The sequence below is a fragment of the Macrobrachium nipponense genome, chromosome 16, assembly GCF_015104395.2.
Source record: "Macrobrachium nipponense isolate FS-2020 chromosome 16, ASM1510439v2, whole genome shotgun sequence".
Classification (NCBI taxonomy): domain Eukaryota; kingdom Metazoa; phylum Arthropoda; class Malacostraca; order Decapoda; family Palaemonidae; genus Macrobrachium; species Macrobrachium nipponense.
The window spans coordinates 4,355,081-4,374,847 of NC_087209.1; the positions used below are offsets into that span (position 1 = coordinate 4,355,081).

The 19,767-nt window shown below is 44.8% G+C and overlaps 1 protein-coding gene across 1 annotated transcript in view; it reads right to left on the reverse strand.

Moving 5' to 3' along the window:
• The window catches only part of LOC135195534 (ubiquitin carboxyl-terminal hydrolase MINDY-3-like), a 79,548-nt gene that overhangs the window by 28,882 nt on the left and 30,899 nt on the right, over positions 1–19,767 (reverse strand). Inside the window, exons 4-6 of the mRNA XM_064221785.1 lie at positions 18,532–18,664; positions 4,193–4,307; positions 3,460–3,613 (exon numbers count right to left, since the gene is read on the reverse strand). Of these exons, the coding sequence (XP_064077855.1) occupies positions 3,460–3,613; positions 4,193–4,307; positions 18,532–18,664 (402 nt within the window). The remainder of the gene's footprint in view (positions 1–3,459; positions 3,614–4,192; positions 4,308–18,531; positions 18,665–19,767) is intronic.

Here is a 19,767-nt window from a genome sequence, read left to right on the forward strand (position 1 = left end):
CGTCTCCATTGAAATTTTCTTCTTCAAGACAAAGAAATTCAGGGCACTGACGTCTAGAACTGGTCATCCATCCCCCCGATGCTTTCGGTACCAGAATAGCCGATTGTAGAATCCTGGAGACTGGAGATCTTGAACCAGTTCTACCGCTTCCTTAGGAAATCATCTGTTCCACTGTCTTGCAACATAGCCAAGCTTTCGGACCGGATCCGAGTATCTTGCGGTCAACTCCCTTGGAGTTGTCGTCAAGGGAGGATTTTTCCCTTGAAGGGGATCAAGTATCCTTTTTTCAGGATAGAGAGGGACCAGGAGTCCGCTCCCTTCTGCGCCCAGACTTTGGCAAAGTGGAGTAGCCTGGCGCCTACTTTCGTCTGGAGGACTTCCTGTTCACCTAGACTTCCCGAAGGACCTTCTAGATGGTCTATCTTTCTCTCTGGTCTTCTACCTCTAAGAGGGGCTCTAGAAGAGGAGGCCCCTCGAAAGGGCTGAACAAAAGAGGGTCTCTCTTTTTCTTCTCTCATAGGCACTGCCGGCCTAAAACTTCTTGGCTGAGTGCGTGAGGAGATCTTGAGTTGCCTTCTCCGTAAGAGATTTCGAAACCTCTCTAACCGTTCTCTTGTGTGTGGCGGTGGATAAAGGAGCAAAAAGAAGAGATGTCCTTTGCAGGGTGATACTGCTCTTGCTAAGAAAGAGCTAAAGACAGATCTCTTCTTTAATACTCCGTTCCAAAAGAGAGGCAACTTCCACAGAACCGTCCATGACCGCTCTGTCCAGGCAAGCCAGGACGCTCGAAAGTTCCTCCATGGAAACAAAGTCAGTGTCCTGAGCTCTCTTCGCTAATGCTCCCTAAAGCCCAGTCCATAAAGTTGAAGACTTCTAGGGTTTTTAAAGAGGCCCTTTAGAAGGTGGTCCAGCTCACACATGCCCCAAGTCGCCTTAGCAGACAGCAACGACTTCCTCCTAGCAGAGTCCACTAAGGAAGCAAAATCCGCATCCGCGGAAGAAGGCAGACCTAACCCCATCGGCTCTTTGGTCTCGTACCACCTTCTGGTTTGCCTGTTAACTTGGAAGGAGGGCAGGAAAAAAACTGTCTTGCCCGCTTCCCTTCTGGAAGTCAACCACTCTGAAAAAGTTTTTAATGCCTTTTTCATACAAAGAAGAGCGGGGCGCATCTTAACGAAGGAAAAGACGATTTGAGAGCTTTAGTGCTGGACATCAACGATCCTGGTGAAGGAGGGTCCGCAGGATGAAGGGAGTCTCCGAACTCCTTTAGCAGCAAAAGAGAAAGTCTCTTGTAGTCCGAAACTGCTACATCTAAACAGGCTCTTCGTCTTCCGATACCTGGTCCACTGATCTACAGAGGAGATCGTTTTGGAGTGATCTGGCTCTTCCCGGGAGAAGAACTCCTTTCCCGAGAAGGGGAGCGCGGAAACATTAGCACTCCTATACGAAGAGTGAGGCTCCTGTCTGTCGGAAACACTCTGTGCCTACTAGACTCTTGTTGTCTAGGTTCGTCGGGTTCGTGGCGCTTGCTAGGCTCCTGGCGTCCTGATTCAGGGCGCTTGAAAAGATCCCCGCGTCCGGATTCCTGACGCTTAACAGGCTCTTGGCGCCCTAACACTTGACGCCTAACGTACTCCTGGCGTCCTGTTTTCTGGCGTCCCAACTCCTGGCGCCCTGACTCCTGACGCCCTGACTCCTGGCGCCCTGACTCCTGGCGCCCTGACTCATGGCGTCCTGGCTCATAGCGTCCTGATTCCTGCCTTCTAGCAGAATCCTGACGTCCTGAATCCTGTGTTCTAAGAGGCTCTTGACGCCCTTTCTTGCGTCTTGCTGCCTCTTTGCGCCTGTCTGGCTCCTGGTCCTGAAGACCCAAGGGATCCTGATACCTTAAATAGCGGTTTTTTTCCGGTTCCTTGCACCTAAACCGATCGAGACTTCTGCTCGATTCGCTGCGTCTAAGAGGACGCTTCGGGGAAGACAGCCTATAGGGCGAAAGGGCTCTTCTCTCAGGAGAACAACTCTATCAGACGAGTCTCTCGACGAAGGCGATAAACGCCCTGGAGATCGTGAGAGTTCTCTCCTATACGAAGCAGGACGCTTAGCGGAACTCTTAAAACATGGGAGCCGAGGGACATCCTTCCTCCTTGTAAGAGTCCTTAGCAAAAGAGCCTACGAGCGAAGCTAACTGCTCTTGCAGATTAACCAAAAACAAACTTCTTGGTCGGATCCTGAAGAGCAGGCTCCTCTTGTCTCGTCTTCTTAGGTCCCGAAGGCCAATCCTCGGGAAAACGCTCTGGGCTGGAGTCAGCCGCGTCTCCTTTAGGCGCCTTCCAGGCTCTCTCAAACGGGCGCGAAAAGGGAGGCCGAACTCCATCCTCGTTTAGGAGAGGAAGAGTCTGAGGCCGAAAAAACACTCCTTTAGGACGCCTTTTTCTACGGCAATAGACAAGGCAGCCTGGGACTTACACAAACGGATCTCCGAAGGGACGCCTGACCGTTGGGGATGTCTGCATCCTCCCTGCGGCTTTCGACATTCCTCCTCCCTGGTCCTGGGAGTTGGAAGGAGGTCTAGGCCTAGGAGCAATGAGGAACCGGTCAGAACGCCCCATCCACTGCACTGGGGACACTGCACAAGTCACTAATCACCAACTCTTACCTTGGTTTAGAGCTCGTAGCTGAGCTTGAAGTTTCTTAATTGAAGCTTTTACATTTTCCCTCTCTGACGAAGAATCTTTGGATTCAGAACAGGGAGAAGCAGCTGAGGCTAAGGGAAAATTGTTAGAAGGAGAGTTAATTTCTTGTTCTAAGGAGCAAGATCTACTAGATGACCTAGCTGAAGCCTTTCTCACTCTATCTCTCTCAAGCTTCCTAACATATGATGATAATTCCTTCCATTCAAGCTCCGTAAGGTTCTCGCATTCCACACAGGTGTTAATAAAAGAACATTCATTCTCCCTGCATTTAGCGCAAATACTATGAGGATCCAATGCCGATTTAGGCAGCCTAACCTTACAGTCTTCCCTACTGCAAACTCTAAACATAGGTGAAGCCTTAGCGTCAGACATCGTGAAAGAGTAGTCAAAACCAAAGTCGAAAAACAGTCCACAATAAGCGTATGCCAAGCCAGAGAAAAAAACAGAATACGTCACCAAAAAAACCAATCCAAATTCTCGGCAAACGAGTTGAAATCCAAGATGGAGGAACGAACAATAGGTGTTGTCCGTTCAACCGACAGAGAAATTATGGCTTAGAAAACGGGAATAGTTCCAGACCCCGCCACCCAGCGGCGGAATGGTGGATCACCTGACCTCCAAACCTGTCGCGTGTGCCGCGAGTTTTGAAATTCTGTCAGGACGACCGAGTCTATAGCTAAGTATATATCTGCTGGGTAAGTTACTTGTACAAAACTTACATTTACATACTCTAGAATGACTACAGCAAATACAAACAGCAACTTACTCAGGCCCCCTACATCTTTCACATCATCCCAGACATAGGAAGATGCATGACCTGTGATTAAAAGATTTATGAGACCCTGACCACCGTGACCTTGGCTCACATCAATTAGACTTTCACCAACATCACCAAGTTCCTCATTGACAGTTTTCACTCCCTATAAAAAAGAAGATCCACAAGTACTATTTAGCAAGAAAATGTACATACAGTATAAACAAAAATTTACACTTGCATAGGGTATAAGGGTCCCCATACCATAGCATTAAAAAATGTAGCACAACACTCATTACTTGTAGTATAATACTGTATTTCAAATAATCCATATACAGTGGTCCCCCTGTATTTGCGGGGGATGTGTATCAGAACCCCCCCCCCCCCCCCCCCTTAACAGTTAGAACCCGCAAATAGTTGGAACCCCTATAAAAAAAATGCTGAAAACAGCCTATTTTGTTAGTTAGAACTCAAGAAAAACCCACTCAAAATTTTTATAGTACTTGGTTTTTTTAATAGTTTTATCACAAAAAGTGCATTTTATGATTAAATTGATAAAAGAAAACAGGCATTTGTGGATATTTCCCATTGAAAAATACCGCGAATATGCAAAATTTCCACGAATAATGCGGGAAAACGTTCCAGAGAGAAATCCGCGAATGTGTGAGTCCGCGAATCTGGAGAACACGAATACAGGTGGTCCACTATACGCACAAGATCTGATAAAAAATGCTGCGGCACTTACCTTGGTCAAAATAACTGAATAGAGAAATAAAAGAACACCATACTGGGCTTTGTACTTGTCTAGATGAGTTTCGAGGTGGGTTTGCAGTGTGTGTGCACTTTCAAACTGTCGTAACCTGAAAAAATGATATTGTTATGATACAATAAAGTTTGTTCATACTTACCTGGCAGATATATATAGCTGTATTTTCTGAAGTCCGACAGAAATTCAAAAACTTCCGGCACACACAGTGGTCGGCCAGGTGGTTAGTACCCATTCCCGCCGCTGGGAGGCGGGTATCAGGAACCAGTCCCATTTTCTATTCATAATTTTTATTTCCACTGTCCCCTGAGGGGAGGTGGGTGGGTACTTAATTATATATATCTGCCAGGTAAGTATGAACAAACTTTATTGTATCATAACAATATCATTTTTGGTTCATGAAACTTACCTGTCAGATATATATATAGCTTGAATCCCACCGTTGGAGGTGGGAAGGGACAGAATAGAAGGATTTTGGGAAACAAATGCATGCAGATGATTTACATCTTGGTTCCACCTGTTAGCATTGCTGGCTTCGTGGTTATTGCACGTAAGTGCTTGTGCTACTAGAGTTAGCCAGCGAGGGTAGAGACCTATATAGCTGGGCCACTCCAGATGATCTGTCAAAAAACCAGGGGCGAGACCCACGAGTGGACTAGACCAATATTGACCATACCATGAGGGCTAAGAAGTAAAATAAATATATATATAAAAAATATATATCACCACCTGACCAACCTAGCCAAGTTAAGGTGTGTTAACTAAGGCTTAAGAGTTAAGAAGTCACCGTTGTCGCACCCTCAACTACTAAATTATGAGCTCTTCCTAACCATTTTCTACAGGATAGGATGAGTGGTACTACTTGCCCCCAAAGATTGTGTCTGCAGACACGTATGGCCCTAGCGAGCAGCGATCTCATATGTCATCTTCACATCTCGCAGGGAGTGTGAATTGAACACAGAGTTGCTTCGCTAAAAACATGGTACTCAGGATGTTGCTGAGTGCCATGCTCTGTTGAAATGCTTCCGAGGCCGCGCCCTCACCTCGTGAGCATTCAAATCAAAAGATTTCAAATCTTTGTGCCAACACAATGAAGGAGCTTTTTTGAAAGAACTCCTTAACAATAAAGCCAGGGTGTTCTTCGATATGGGCAAGTCTGGTCTTTTCGGAACACTGCAGATTGTCCGTACGACTTCGACTTTCTTGAGTTTTATGTAGATAAAACTTGAGAGAACCTGACAGGGCACAGGACTCTCTCTGGCTCCTGCCCAATAACTTGTGCCATCCTTGATTCCAAGCTCCTGGCCCAAGAACAAGACGGGTTTCCATTCTTAGGCCACAACGGAAGGCTTAGAGAACGCACCCCTTGTGTTCTCTAATGCCAAAACTTTCTGACGATGGCTGAAAACCTCACTAACCCTCTTTGTCGTATCTTAGGGGGTTGTTGAAAAGGGCCTTCCTGGATCACGTGCAAGAAGTTAACAGGTAGGAGATGTTCGAATGCTTTGACATCAAGAACTTCAGACTATGTCTAAGTTCCATATTGAAAGCTTCGATCTGGGACATGCACAGTCAGTCAGTCTGTACTAAAGTCAGGTGACCGACCAGTTGACCAGTCAGACGCATCAAGGACAGCAAGGCTGTACCCTGAAGACCATAAGGCACTATACTTCGCTGAAGGATGAGTGTCTGGACTGCCTGGGCGATTCAAGCTAAGCAAACCTTGTGGTATGAACGCAACCCAACTTAAGTGTTTAGTGAATCAACTCCTGAGCCACTCATGACTCTAGCTTCTGGTGCCAGGAGAAAGGAGCGAGGAGCAAAAAGGCGATTCAGTCCCGAAGGACGAATGCCTGACAGTCCAACCTGGTCTCATGTTAAACGATCATCGGGGGTGTGTAAACGCAACCGACTTCGTCAACAAGAAACTCAGGGCTACTATGTGTCTCCTGATCTCGCACGAGTGTCTGACTCCGAGAAAACAGGTGAGACAAAAAAGTAGATGGTGAGCGAGTTTCGAGATTCCACAGAACTCAAAGATCGTGAAGGGCTTTGTTGTTTGACAGAAGCAAATCTCTGAGCCCAAAGGCCGTCAACAACATATTTGCGTATTCTTAATAGTTGTGACTGCCAGCTTATCCCATTCTTCAAATGGAAAGGGAAGACGGCAATCTTATGCTGTCAACATCTCGATAGTCTGAACGTAGTCAGACTCAGAGCGGAGAGGTTATAGGTACCTTTCGTGTTAAGTAGACGACTCTCTCGGAAAAGGTCCTTGGAAGGACGTGACCTCTGTGAATCTAGGATCTTGAAGGCCAACATGGGGCGATTAGCGTCATTGTTGCTCCCTGTGATGGTATAAATCATCTTATTACATTTTTCCTAAGCGTTTGAAAAAGGGGAAAAAAAGACCTAAACATCCATCCCTGTTCAATATCATAGCGAAGAGATGTATGAAAAGGACGTCCTAAAAGTCTCCATAAACTCTCAACATACTTCTAAAGAAAGATTCCACTCGGAAGTCAGTAGTTGCTGCCGTCGATCGAGACGATTCGTACGCACTTTTGCAATCCTGTAACGAACCTCTAGAGGATCGTTACATTCTACGTCTGTTGTTATAATAGGCTCTTTCTCGTAAAACCCGAACAGGGACCGAGAGAAGATACTTCCTAAGATATGAGAGAGCTGTGGAAGATCAGAGTTGATATGGACCACTGGTTCCAAAAACTCGTTTCCAGACTGGAGGGACGACAGAATTGCTTCCACTTCTTTCAGATTATGATCCAGGACATCTGAAACCCTCTCCAGATGTCCGGCACCTTCTTTCTATCACCTCAAGTGATACTTAACGCACCGAGAGATGTTCAGAATCATTCCTAGATCTTTAATAAAATTTCAGTTTTCCCGGTAGGAAAAAACTGTAGAGGTCTGAATTGCAGTCTATTCAGGGAAACAAACTTCTTTAGGAAGGAAATGGTCCCAGCAAGCTCATCCATTCCCTCACACAGTATGTTTACTTCCCTAAAAAGGCTGCGCTTTGCCTAAGCAGGGAGAGCATATAATAGTGAAATGTTGCGGTAGACTCGTAGTCCTATACCGTGCGGTAACGAGCACCGAAAGGAGTAAGCGATATCTCTGAGAACATAGTAAGGCAAAACGAATGCAATGTTTATTCATTCATGTAAGAAATCCCCTCAATCTTAGGCTAAAGTCCGTGATTGTAGGGCAGAGATACAGTTAGTCAGTCAATCCCGCAGGAGAGAGAGAGACGTAACTGCCAGCACAGAGATACGGTTAGTCAGTCAATCCCGCAGGAGAGAGAGACGTAACCTACAGCGCATGACAGCGAACGAGCTGGTACTGCCTCGTTTGGACTGGCGGAGAGGACAGTGACAGCAGCAGCTTACGATCGTCGTCTCTTAACTTTATGCCTGGGTTGCCAGCTACCCTATTCTACGAAGAAATAGGTCCGTAATTTTTAGCATAAAGAGACTCTCAAGCTGGTATATTTAAGCGAAACAGAAAACGCTAAATATATAGATGCGTTTGTGTCGTCATAACACTACCATACAACGGTAAAAGATAAATCGGAAACTCCTGGAAGCTGCAGGGAGTAACGATTAAAAATATCCTTAAATTAATAGACAATAGACCTCTCGGTTGCCATCCGAAGAGGTAACTACAGCAAGCGTATATGACTTGAGCCAACCAGTAGTAAAATAACGCAAGCAAAATATGATATTATATTGCAATAAAGTTTTTTTCATACTTACCTGGCAGACATATATACTATAGCTGAATTCGGAAATACAGCTACATACATATCTGACAGGCAAGTTTCATAAACAAAACTCAAGAGAATTGAAGCGGACAGCTCAAGCTTCTTATGTTATTGGACATAAGCGTTCATTGACGTAGTCTACAAGTCTATTTCTTGTACGAGTCTGCGAATGTGTCAATAAGAGCTTATCCGCTTACGCAATATAAAGTTAATGAGAAGTTTGTCAATGAGAACTAACCCATTTACGGGACAAAGAGATAATTTGTCAATGAGGGGATACCCCACTTACTTGACAAAACGATAGTATATTGTCAATGGGGGAAATTCACTGAATTGACAAAACGTAATCCAGGAAGTCGAGCATTTTATTTCCGATTCCCGTCTCAAACGAGGAAGGGGCAAGAATCCTGTTAAGAGACGGCTTAACGACAGGTAGAACGACGATGTTCAATTCGGCAGCGTAAGTCCCGACTAGGAACTAACAAAATCTATCATCTGAAAAGCCCTTTCAGATGGGCTAAAAAGCTTGCAAAATTATCCTGGGAAGAGGAAGAAACTCTCCAACCAGCTTCCTCTCCCGTATCAAAATTTATTGGCAGTATGGCAAAGGAAGTCCTGTCTTGCGCTTTCCTCCTTTTGATGATGCCTTTGCAAGAATCCTACTGAACGTTGCCGAGAGTCCTGACGTGCAGGACGTCGAGCTTTTACATAACCCATAGCTGCCTTTACCGCAAAGTCTTGACTGCGGTAGAGCAAAAGAGATCTTTCCTTGAGCTTTCCATAACTCCATCCAATCCTGGACTTTACGAAAAGCAATATTACTGACAAAGACCTCTATAATTCACGAAACCCGTGGTCTTGCTGGGTTTCGAAAACGAAGTTGCCTTTTAACTTTAAGCTTCCTCCGAAGCACTGCTTACTTCACATTCTTCGCAGGCGATGGAGAAGGGATCACCGAAGTTAGGTAAAAAATCTTTAGGCCCAAATCAGCTTGAAGACTTCAACAGAAACGTTCAGCCAGGCGACACAATCCTTGGCAGTGCGCGCTCGGGCAAAAAGTCCACTGACTAGCAGCGAGCACGCTCGGCGTCCATTGGCGAGCAGCGAGCACTCTCGGCGCGGCCCGCTCGGCGTCCACTGGCGAGCAGCGAGCACTCTCGGCGCGCCGCTCGCGCACTGGCGGAGCAGCGAGCACCTCTCGGCGCGCCGCTCGCGCTCGGTATCCACTGGCGTGCGCTCGGCCATCGGCGTCTACTGGTGCGCGCTTGGCGTGCACCCGCGCGCGCGCCTGGCGTCCATCCGAACGTCCCGTCCAAGCCGAGCGTCAAAAAAAAAGCGTGCAGAAAAGCGTCACGCTCCTGACAGGCGTCAATGCAAGCGAAACTGCCTTCAGGGAAGAGCATTAGACATCTCGGAGAGAAAACCGACTGCACGAAGCAGTCTCAGGTGAAGGGTTGATCGTGTGAGAATACGCGGGGCGAGGGAACGCCTTCTTATTCTCACAGCAACAAAGCTAGGACGTCCGCGCTCAAAAGCGTCCTGCTAATATGACTTGCTTTCCCTTTCTCGGTGGAAAGACGTACACGAGTTCAGGCGACGTTCGCCTTCTTACTTCTCACTGCAACGCATGACGAGAGAGAGAGAGAGGACGTGAAACGACCTCTTCTATAAAGCTTCTATTTAGAGGGCGCGAGTCCTTCCGAAAGCTCCAAACCCTGCGCAGGGAGGACGCTTCGGAGGACGAGAAGCAATCCTTCAGGATTCGTGCACGCACTTTGGCAGCCTGGGAGTAACTTCAGGTCTGCCGAAGGCACGTCAGATCGGTGGGAGTTCCTCGTAACCCTCCTTCGGCTTTCGACATGCTCTCTCCCTGTCCTGGGAGTCAAGCAGAGGTCCCGGCCTCGAGGCGAAATAAGGCCGATCTGACGCACCCTCCACTACACAAGGGGCACTGTCACTGCACTTAGCCACTTCACTTTTGCTCTCCAAAGCCAGCACTTTCGATTCTAAGTTACGAATCGATAGAGTATCAGAGAAAGGTCAATACCCTCTACAGAAAACTGTTTAGGGCCCGAAGGCAACATTACAGGGTTAGGAGTAACAAACTACAGAAGTAGCACTTTTCACCACAATGATAGGAGAGCGAGCACCTTAGATTCCAAGATACAGATGGAATCTATAACGTAAAGGGCATACCTCACGAGACATATTTATAGCCCGTAGGCCATACTACAGGGTTAGGCAAAATAGTCTACAGGTAGGTTAGCCTACCCTGACTATTTGTTTACTGATTAATTGCGTACATATGAATCATACGTCTTCCTTATGGAATTAGACAAAGTCTCACATCCTTACATGACAAATCTCAACAAAGAAGCAAGACACATAGCCCTCGTGCATATCGAGTGCGGAACTACCGAAGCTTTCGGTAGCCACACCCTATCTTAGCAGACAACACCCTCTGAAACTAGCCTAACTAGATTCAGATATACAAAAATGAATCATATTCAAAACAATTTAAGATAGCGTATGCCTAGCCACAAATCCAAGTCAATAAATCAAAAGACAATTAGGATATTTAGCGGCCATGAAGTTTCCAAAATCCTAAGACGGAGGTACTGAAAACAGGTGTTTCCAGCACCGGCGACAGAAAAATTATGAATAGAAAATGGGACTGGTTCCTGATACCCGCCTCCCAGCGGCGGGAATGGGTACTAACCACCTGGCCGACCACTGTGTGTGCCGGAAGTTTTTGAATTTCTGTCGGACTTCAGAAAATACAGCTATATATATATCTGACAGGTAAGTTTCATGAACAAAACCTTGGTTATTACAAACATGCTCTTGGTTGAAGATGGATAGTACATACTGAGGTGACAGTTTACAGTTTGTTACATGAGCTTATGTGACAATAGTTAGTTTCCACAGACATCTGTATTGAATGTTTGGGTTTTTTTTTTTTTAGGCTTAAGTGCCTCTGCAAAGCCATTAGAAAACTTCTAACCCAAATTACTACAGACCATCCTAAGACAGATCCTACATTTATCAGGCACTCTGTTTCATGGATGCAAGATGTAGACATTACTTCCTATGGGCCTTTGAATCAAAGAACTGTTTTCCAACTTATGGTTCATTGAGGTATGTACCAGTAATCAAGAAATATGTTATTGTTATGATACAATAAAGTTTGTTCATACTTACCTGGCAGATAATATATAGCTGTATTCTCCGACGTCCGACAGAATTTAAAAACTCCGGCACACGCAGTGGGCGGCCAGGTGGTTAGTACCCATTCCCGCCGCTGGGAGGCGGGATATCAGGAATCATCCCATTTTCTATTCAGATTTTCATACCAATGTCCCCTGAGGGGAGGTGGGTGGGTACTTTAATTATATATATCTGCCAGGTAAGTATGAACAAACTTTATTGTATCATAACAATAACATTTTGTTCATGAAACTTACCTGTCAGATATATATATAGCTGAATCCCACCATTGGAGGTGGGAAGGGACAGAATAGAAGGATTTAGGAAACACCTCAAGTGCAGATGATTGACATCTTGATTCCTTACCTGTTAGCATAGCTGACTTCTTGATTACTGTCACCGAAGTCTGCTTTGCTTTACTAGAGTTGCCAACAAGGTAGTGACCTGTGTAGTTGGTGCGCTCTAGATGATCTGTCAACGGGGGCGTGACCACAATGCGACTAGACCATATTGACCATACTGTGAGGGCAACGAAGCTAAAACCACCACCTGACCTAACCTATCGAAGTTAGTCCCATAACTTCTAGGCTAACGAAAGGGAAAGCGCCTCAAGCGACCAACCCTTCAAAGTTAAAAGCACACCTATCCCTTTTTCTATAGGATAGGATTCGTGCTGCTTCCTGCCTCCAATAATATTTCTACGGATATGTATGGTCCTAGCGACTCGCAGATCTCATATGTCGTCTTCACATCCCGTCGGGATGTGAAGCGAACACAGAGTTGCTTCGCTCAAACGTGGCACTCAGGATATTACTGAGTGTCATGCTCTGTTGAAATGCTTCCGAGGCCGCGCCCTCACCTCGTGAGCACTTACTTAAAAGGTTTCAAATCTTTGTTCAAACATGACGAATGAGCCTCTTAGAAAGACTCCTTAAAAATAACGCCAGGGCGTTCTTCGACATGGGCAAGTCTGGTCTTTTTACGGGAACAGCAGATTGTCCGAATGACCTTGACTTTCTTTAGTTTTATCAAGATAAAACTTGAGAGCCCCGACAGGGCACAGGACTCTCTGTGGCTCTTGCCCAATAATTTGTGCCATCCCCTTGATCTCCAGGCCTCTGGGCCAAGGGTTAGACGGGTTTTCGTTCTTAGCAAGAACGGAAGGCTTAGAGGACACCGAATTATGTCCTCTAAAGCCAAAACCTCCGATGATGGCTAAAACCTCACTAACCCTCATTGCCGTAGCTAGAGTGGTTAGAAAATTAGCCTTTCTGGTCACGTGTATTAAGTTTACAGAAAGGAGAGGTTCGAAATGCTTTGACATCAAGAACTTCAGACTACGTCTAAGTTCCATCAAGATTTCCGCAGACCTCAAAGATCGTGAAGGGCTTTGTTGTTTGACAGATCCGAATCTCTGAGCCTAGAGGCCGTCAACAACATATTTCCGTATTCTACAATCGTTGGGACTGTTAGCTTATCCCATACTTCAGACGGAATGGGAAGGCGGTAAAGTCATTCACAGAGGTCAGAGGTAGAGGAAACAGTTCATTCTTCCTGCCCTATGTCAGAAACGGCCCACTCCGATTGGTACACTGCAAAATATGCAGCACTGCTTTGCTTTGGCAATGAGACTTGCAATTAATCTTGAAGATCCTCTCGCTTCTTGACAGTCTGAACGCATTCAGACTCAGAGCGGAGAGATTTTAGGTACCTCTCGAAGTGAGGCTGTTAGAGTAGACCGATTCTCTCGGGAAGGGTCCTTGGAAAGTGCTCTCTGAAGGACGTGACCTCTGTGAATCCAGCCTCTCGAAGGCCAACATGGGGCGATCACGTCTTTCTCACTCCCTCTGACGCCAGCGATTATCTTATTACATTTCCTAAGCTTTTGAATAGGGGAAAAGGGCTAACCAACTATCCCCATTCCATACTATAGGATGGCGTCTATTGCTACCGCTCTCGGATCGAGAATAAGGGCGCAACGTAGAGGAAGCTTCTTCGTCTTCAATATTGCAAAAATCTACGAAAGGACGTCCCAAGTCTCCACAACTCTCGACATACTTCTAAGCGAGGATTACTCAAAAGTCAAACGTCAGTAGTTGCTGCCGTCGATCGAGAAGATCCGCACGGACGTGCAATCGTGTAACGAACCTCTTACGGATCGTTACGTTCCGTGCCTATGCCGATAACCATCTCTCTTTTCTTGGGATATGAGAGAGCTGCGGAATTATCTGAGATGATTTGGACCACTCGACCAAAACCTCACTCTTCGAGGAACTGGAGAGCCAACCAAATTGCTTCCAATTCTTTTAGATTATGTGCCAGGACCTCTGTCCGGATGCCTGGCTCCCTCTCATTATCACCTGAGGTGATCCTTAACCCATTGAGAGACGTTTAGAATTATCTCTAGATCTTTGATGTTATTTCAGTTCTCCTGTAGGAAAAAACTGTAGAGGTCTGAATTGCAGTCTATTCAGGGAAACAAGCTTCTCCAGCGAGGAAATGGTCCCCAGCAGACTCATCCATTCCCTCACTAAGCATGCTTCCTTCCCTAATAAGGCTGCGCTTTGCATAAGCAAGGAGAGCATTATTATAGTGCTATGCTGCGGTAGACTCGTTACAGAATTCTGTTACAGTGCGGTAAGCAGCGCCGAACATGTCTAAGAGATATCTCTGTTGAAAATTTCTTAGCAAAAGGAAGTCGTTTATTCATGATTACCAGAAATCCCCTCAACCCGAGGCAAAAGTCATGATTGTAGGGCAGAGATACGGTTCGTAAATCAATCCCGCGGGAGAGAGAGACGTAACCGACTGAGCAGTACAACGAGCTACCTAACACTGAGTTGGTGACAGTGTGAGACACTGTGACAGTTACAGGCAGCAGCTTATGTTCACCTTCTCGCAGTCTTATGCCGAGTTGCCAGCTATTCTATTCATCTAAGGAATAGATTTTCCATTATTTGAACAGAAACTCTCAAGTTGGCATATCTAAGCGAAACAGAATTCGCTAATACAGAAGCTGATTTTGTGTTGTCGTAATCATTACGCTCAATTAACCAAATGTTAAATCGGAAACTCCTGGAAAGTTGCCGGGAGTACCGATTAAATATACTTGCGTCATCCACAATGACAGCAACCTCTCGTTTCGCACTATTCTGCCTGAGTTACCAGCTACTCTCTTCTACGAAGGAATAGGTTCGTTACTATTATCGATCATAAGAAAATTCTCAAGCAGGGCATATTTAAGCGAAACATATTTCGCTACATGCAGAAGCTGAGTTGGTGTTGTTGTAACAATACCTTCAAGCATTGTCCTTACACCGGAAACTCCTGGAAGTTTGCAGGAAGGACCGATTAAAATACACTTAAAATAACAGTCCTTTCGGTTGCCATCTGTAGAGGTAACCACGATATGCGTATATGACTTGAACTTTACATTAGTAATATGACGCGAAGATAAAATACCTAAGTATTGCAGTCACTTGAACATCTAATTCTCTACTACATTCTTTCCTCGACGAGAAGAGAGAGAGAATGGAAATCGACTGTCTTCATTCTCTTTGCCAAGAAAAGGAATAATATTATTCAAATGGAAATCCTCAAGTGAGAACCGAAGATCGAAAAGGAAAGTTCAAGCTTCTTATGATATTTGACATAAGACTTCATGGACGTAGTCTATAAGTCTTTTTCCTGGATGAGCCTCTGACTAATGAATGAGAGCTCTTTCGAAATTTTGTTACTTATCCGCTTATGCGATAAAATGTTATTAAGAACTTTGTCAATGAGAACTAACCCAATTGCATGACGGAAAGTAATCCAGGAATTCGAGCATATAGCCTTCCCGATTCCCGCAGAAATCGAGGAAGGGGCAGGATTCCTGATTAGACTGGGCTTACGACAGGAATGACCTTAATGTTCCCCTTCGGCAGCGCAATCCCGAAAGCAGACGAGGCGTTTTATGACACCGAAATCTGCTTACAGTTTTCCAGGAATTCAAGTGATGGATTCTCTTGAACGCTCCCTTCGTAGAAAGAGAAGTAGACATCTTGACGAGACCAAACTCCTTCCTCTACTTCGACGACGCTCTCTTGAAGAGCGTTCTTGCAGGAATCCTGCCGAACGTCTTGATGCGTAGGACGCCTATCGTTCTGAAGAACGTCCTGGCAAGTGCTCTACCGAGCGTCATGACGTGTAGGATGCGAGCGTCTTCAAAAGCGTCCTCGCTAGCGTCCTGGCGAGCGTCCTCGCTAGCGTCCTGGCGAGCGTCCAGATGTGTAAGACATCGAGCGTCTTCCAAAAAAGCTTATCAATGTTTATGACGTCGAGCGTCTTCTGAAAGGCCACCCGAAAAGCGTCCTGGAGAGCCGCACACTGCTCCTGAAAGTGTGAGAGCACTATAGGAAGACGTAAGGCCATCGTCTCCAAGACGGCCTTAAAGATTTTCGTTACCTTCTAACAAAGACGGTGGCCGCCTGTGCAACATTTGCGTTTCTTAGTAATGCAAATGAACATATCCAGACACGCGCTCAAAAAAAGGAACGCCGAGCGTTCCGAAAGGCATCGTCGCGAGGTGCTTGCCGAACGTCCTGATTGCATTCTTTGAGCGTCTTGAAGAGCGTCCGGAATAGAAGAGTGACGAACATCAAGGGAAGCGTCATAGTGAATGACGTGCGTCAACACGAGTAACTTGAGAGGCTTCCTGGCGAGGGGAGAGCCGCTCATGAAACGCGAGCGTCCTAAGCATAAGTACGGTGATCGTCATCAGGACGAGTCTTCAGGACGTTCGCCACTCTTGACAAAAACGACGGCCGGCCCCTGTGCGACATCTTGCGTCTTTGTCACGGTCATCGACACTGCAGAAGGGCATTTAAAAGGACGCCTGTGTGTTCTTGGGTATGAGGAATTCTTTGCCCTTCTCCTGTCGAAAACTAGGATAGTCTGTCCAGTGTCATCTCTGTCCGCTGACAGAGCGTCCCTTAGGGACGAGTAAGATGCGTCTTGGCGAGCTATTTGACTATGCAAATCAGCTTGCGGACGTCAATCTTATGAGCTTGAACAATATCCCGTTTCGTAGTAAAGCGAACGTCACATAACGTATACATAACGCCATGAGGGGAGGAGGAAACCTTAGCCGATGACAAATAAGACCTCCTTGGAGCGTCCACCAAATTGGCGAATCTCCTTGAGAAGAAGACGGTGCTTTCAATCCTGCTTCTTCTCCTGTTTCGTACCAGATCCCAGCTCTCCCTTTCAGTCTAGATGGAGGAAGTGCAAACGAAGTCTTCCTCTCGATAGAGCGTTGAATGTCTCGAAAGGCGTCCTTGTGAGGGTCCTGCCTTAAGGACATTTTTAATCTCTTGACCAAGACGACAGCCGCCTGTGCGACATTTTGCGTCTTTGTCACGCTTATCGATATTAAGTCAAGCCGAAGGGACGCCAGATCGATGTGGGTTCCCCGTAACCCTCCTTCGGCTTTCGACATGCCCTCTCCCTATCCTGGGAGTCCGACAGAGGTCCAGGCTAGAGGCGTTATGGGCGGATCTGACGTTCCCTCCTGACGAGAGAGAGGACGTTGAAGCGTTCCTCTTCTCTAAACGCTTCTTAGAGGGCGCGAGTCCTTCCGAGAGCTCCAACCTTGCGGGGAGGACGCCCTCGGAGGACGAGAAGCAATCTTTCATGATTCGTGCACGTGCACGATCTTTGGCAGCCTTATCCTGCCGAAGGGACGCCAGATCGGTGGGGGGGTTCCCGTAACCCTCCTTCGGTTTTCAACTTGCCCCCTCCCTGGTCCTGGGAGTCCGACAGAGGTTTAGACCTAGAGGCGTTATAGGACCGATCTGACGCCCCCTCCACAACACTAGGGTCAAAATCAAACATCACTACACTCACAACACTGATTGGAGAGCGAGCACTTTTTTCAAGCTTACTTGATGTAATCCACAATAATAGAAAGGGCATTACTTCTCACAGAACTTCCTCTAGGCCCGTAAGCCCTACCACAGGGTTAGCAAAATAAAGTCTACTGGTACTGTGGAGGAAGACCTCCTGATTCTATCACGCTCTAATTTGCGTACATACGAATCATACGTCTCTTCGGAATCAGTCAACATTACACTAATTACATTGATCTCTCAACAAAAGAAAACATGTATACTAAACGAGTGTCTACCGAAGGTTTCGGTAGCCTCCCCTTACCCGTTGCAGACAACAAAATCTGAAACTAGGCTAACTAGATTCAGACATCATATGCAATGAAAAAATTTTAATTAATTTATGATAGCGTATGCCTAGCCACAAATCCAAGTCAATCATTCAAAAAAAATAAGTAGGATACTTAAGCGGCTAATGAAGTTTCAAAATCCTAGGCGGAGGTAGTGGAAACAGGTGTTTTCACTACCGCGACAGAGAAAAATCTGAATAGAAAAATGGGAATGATTCCTGATATTCCGCCTCCCAGCGGCGGGAATGGGTACTAACCACCTGGCCGCCCACTGCGTGTGCCGGGAGTTTTGAATTCTGTCGGAGTCGGAGAATACAGCTATATATATATCTGACAGGTAAGTTTCATGAACAAATATGTATTTTAATGTCAGTCACTTAACTTTCAGGACTTTTATACATACAATGAACCAAGAACAAGATAGTTTATATGATATTTACAGTATAAATTTTCTTTCGGTTGCATCTACACATCAGAAGCCGTGTATATAATACATATCTCAAGTACTTTTTTCATCAGTTTTCTCAAGTTCCTTTTCTAATCACTTAAATCATCATATATATTTGTACATCAGCTTTTCCCTTTATGGGGTTAGACATTTTCACTTTAGTAATTTTTCTAAGGACTTCACAAAAGCTTAAAAGTCTATGAACCCTTTTAAAATTATTATTCCAAGTGCTATTATTTAAAAAGTTAATTCTTATGGAGGAAGTAAAACACGGAGATATTCGTGCTTAATTCATATCCTTACCTTTCCAGTTCTTAGGTAATTATGGTATCATATATCCTACCTCTTTGATTTCTTTAACGCACTGTAAATTAAAATAGGTTAGGCTATATAGAAAATACTTCTATACAGTGTACTAACATTGCCTTTCTCCATGTAAACATGTGGTAATGAGAAAAAAACTACAATGGTTCACGTACAGTAATACAGTAATATGTTGTCAGTGCTCTTTGCAAATGCAAATCTTCATCAACTGCAATCTGCACCACTGCCTGCACCTACAAACCCATTAATCTTAATATATTTTGTTGCAACTTGAAAAAAATTGGAATATTGCATATGACAGAAGGATAGACTTTATAAACAACAGCTTTTAAAAACCATACCTAACACTGGAATGAAAAAGGCTGTAATCTTTGGCACTTAAAGTTGGTGAAGGTTCTTCTTCATGCAGGCTCGAGGTTGAATGGTCATTAGTCTGTGGCAGGGGATCGTCCAAACATGCAATTGCAAATGGGCCTGATGAAAAAGATTCACGAAAAATGCTGTTCATACTGGGTAGTTATTAGTAGTATACGTGTAACTAAAGTCTAATATTCATCTTCAACAAAGTCATGAATAAGATGAAATTAGACTCATTTTAAAGATAAAATTAGACTCATTTTAAAGAGGAACACTATCAGATGGTGATTCTTTTTTAACAGTACTACACGTCTTATGGAAATTGAAAAAAATATCTATTTTAATTTGAAATTTTTCCATAAAAAGCAGTTTCTTATAATTAGCCAAGTTCATTGTCATAAAATTGTCCCAGAGCTTTAGTCTCCCTTAAAATAAATAAAAAAAACCAATCTTCTTGAAGTACTTTGCTTGTACTTAGATGGACTAATACCCAAATCTTAGATAAGTTATAATCATTCTTTGTGGCATCTGCTCCGTTCGGCCCAGAAAAAGGGAATTTAGGAGTCAGGCACTCACATTATAAATAAAGTGACTGTAGGGAAAAATTAATATTTGTAACTTTACATTTGTTCCCCCTATACGTATAGCTATAATGTTCTTACAGTATTTCCTGTAATTGGCCTAAATTACAATCTAAGTGGTATTATTATTATTATTGTCATTCAGTAGAATTACATGGAACAAGCCTGTAGGGGCCACTGACTTGAAGTTCAAGCTTTCAAAGAATATAGTGTTCATTAGGAAAAGCAAGAGGAAGTAAAGGGTAATGTAGAAAGAAGAGCTACCACTTATTTAAAAAAAAAATATATTAAAATGCAAGAAGAATAGGATTAGGGTAGTAATGAATTGCATTTTCACTTGAACCTCTGAAGTTCCAACTGCAGGACATCCTCCTCAGGGAGGCGGTTCCACAGTCCAATGGTGTAAGGAATAAAGGACCTCGGGAACTGAGAAGTTCGACAGCGAGGCACAACTACTGCATATTGGTGTTGCTGTTCATCAAATCTGGTTGCATTTGGCAGATAATGAGGATCAGGGACCAATTGTGAATGTGAAAGATCTCTGTTGAAATACAACTTATGAAAAACTGACAAACGAGAGACCATCCATTGATGGTCCAAGTTATAACTGCTATTATTAGGAAACAAACCTACCACCAT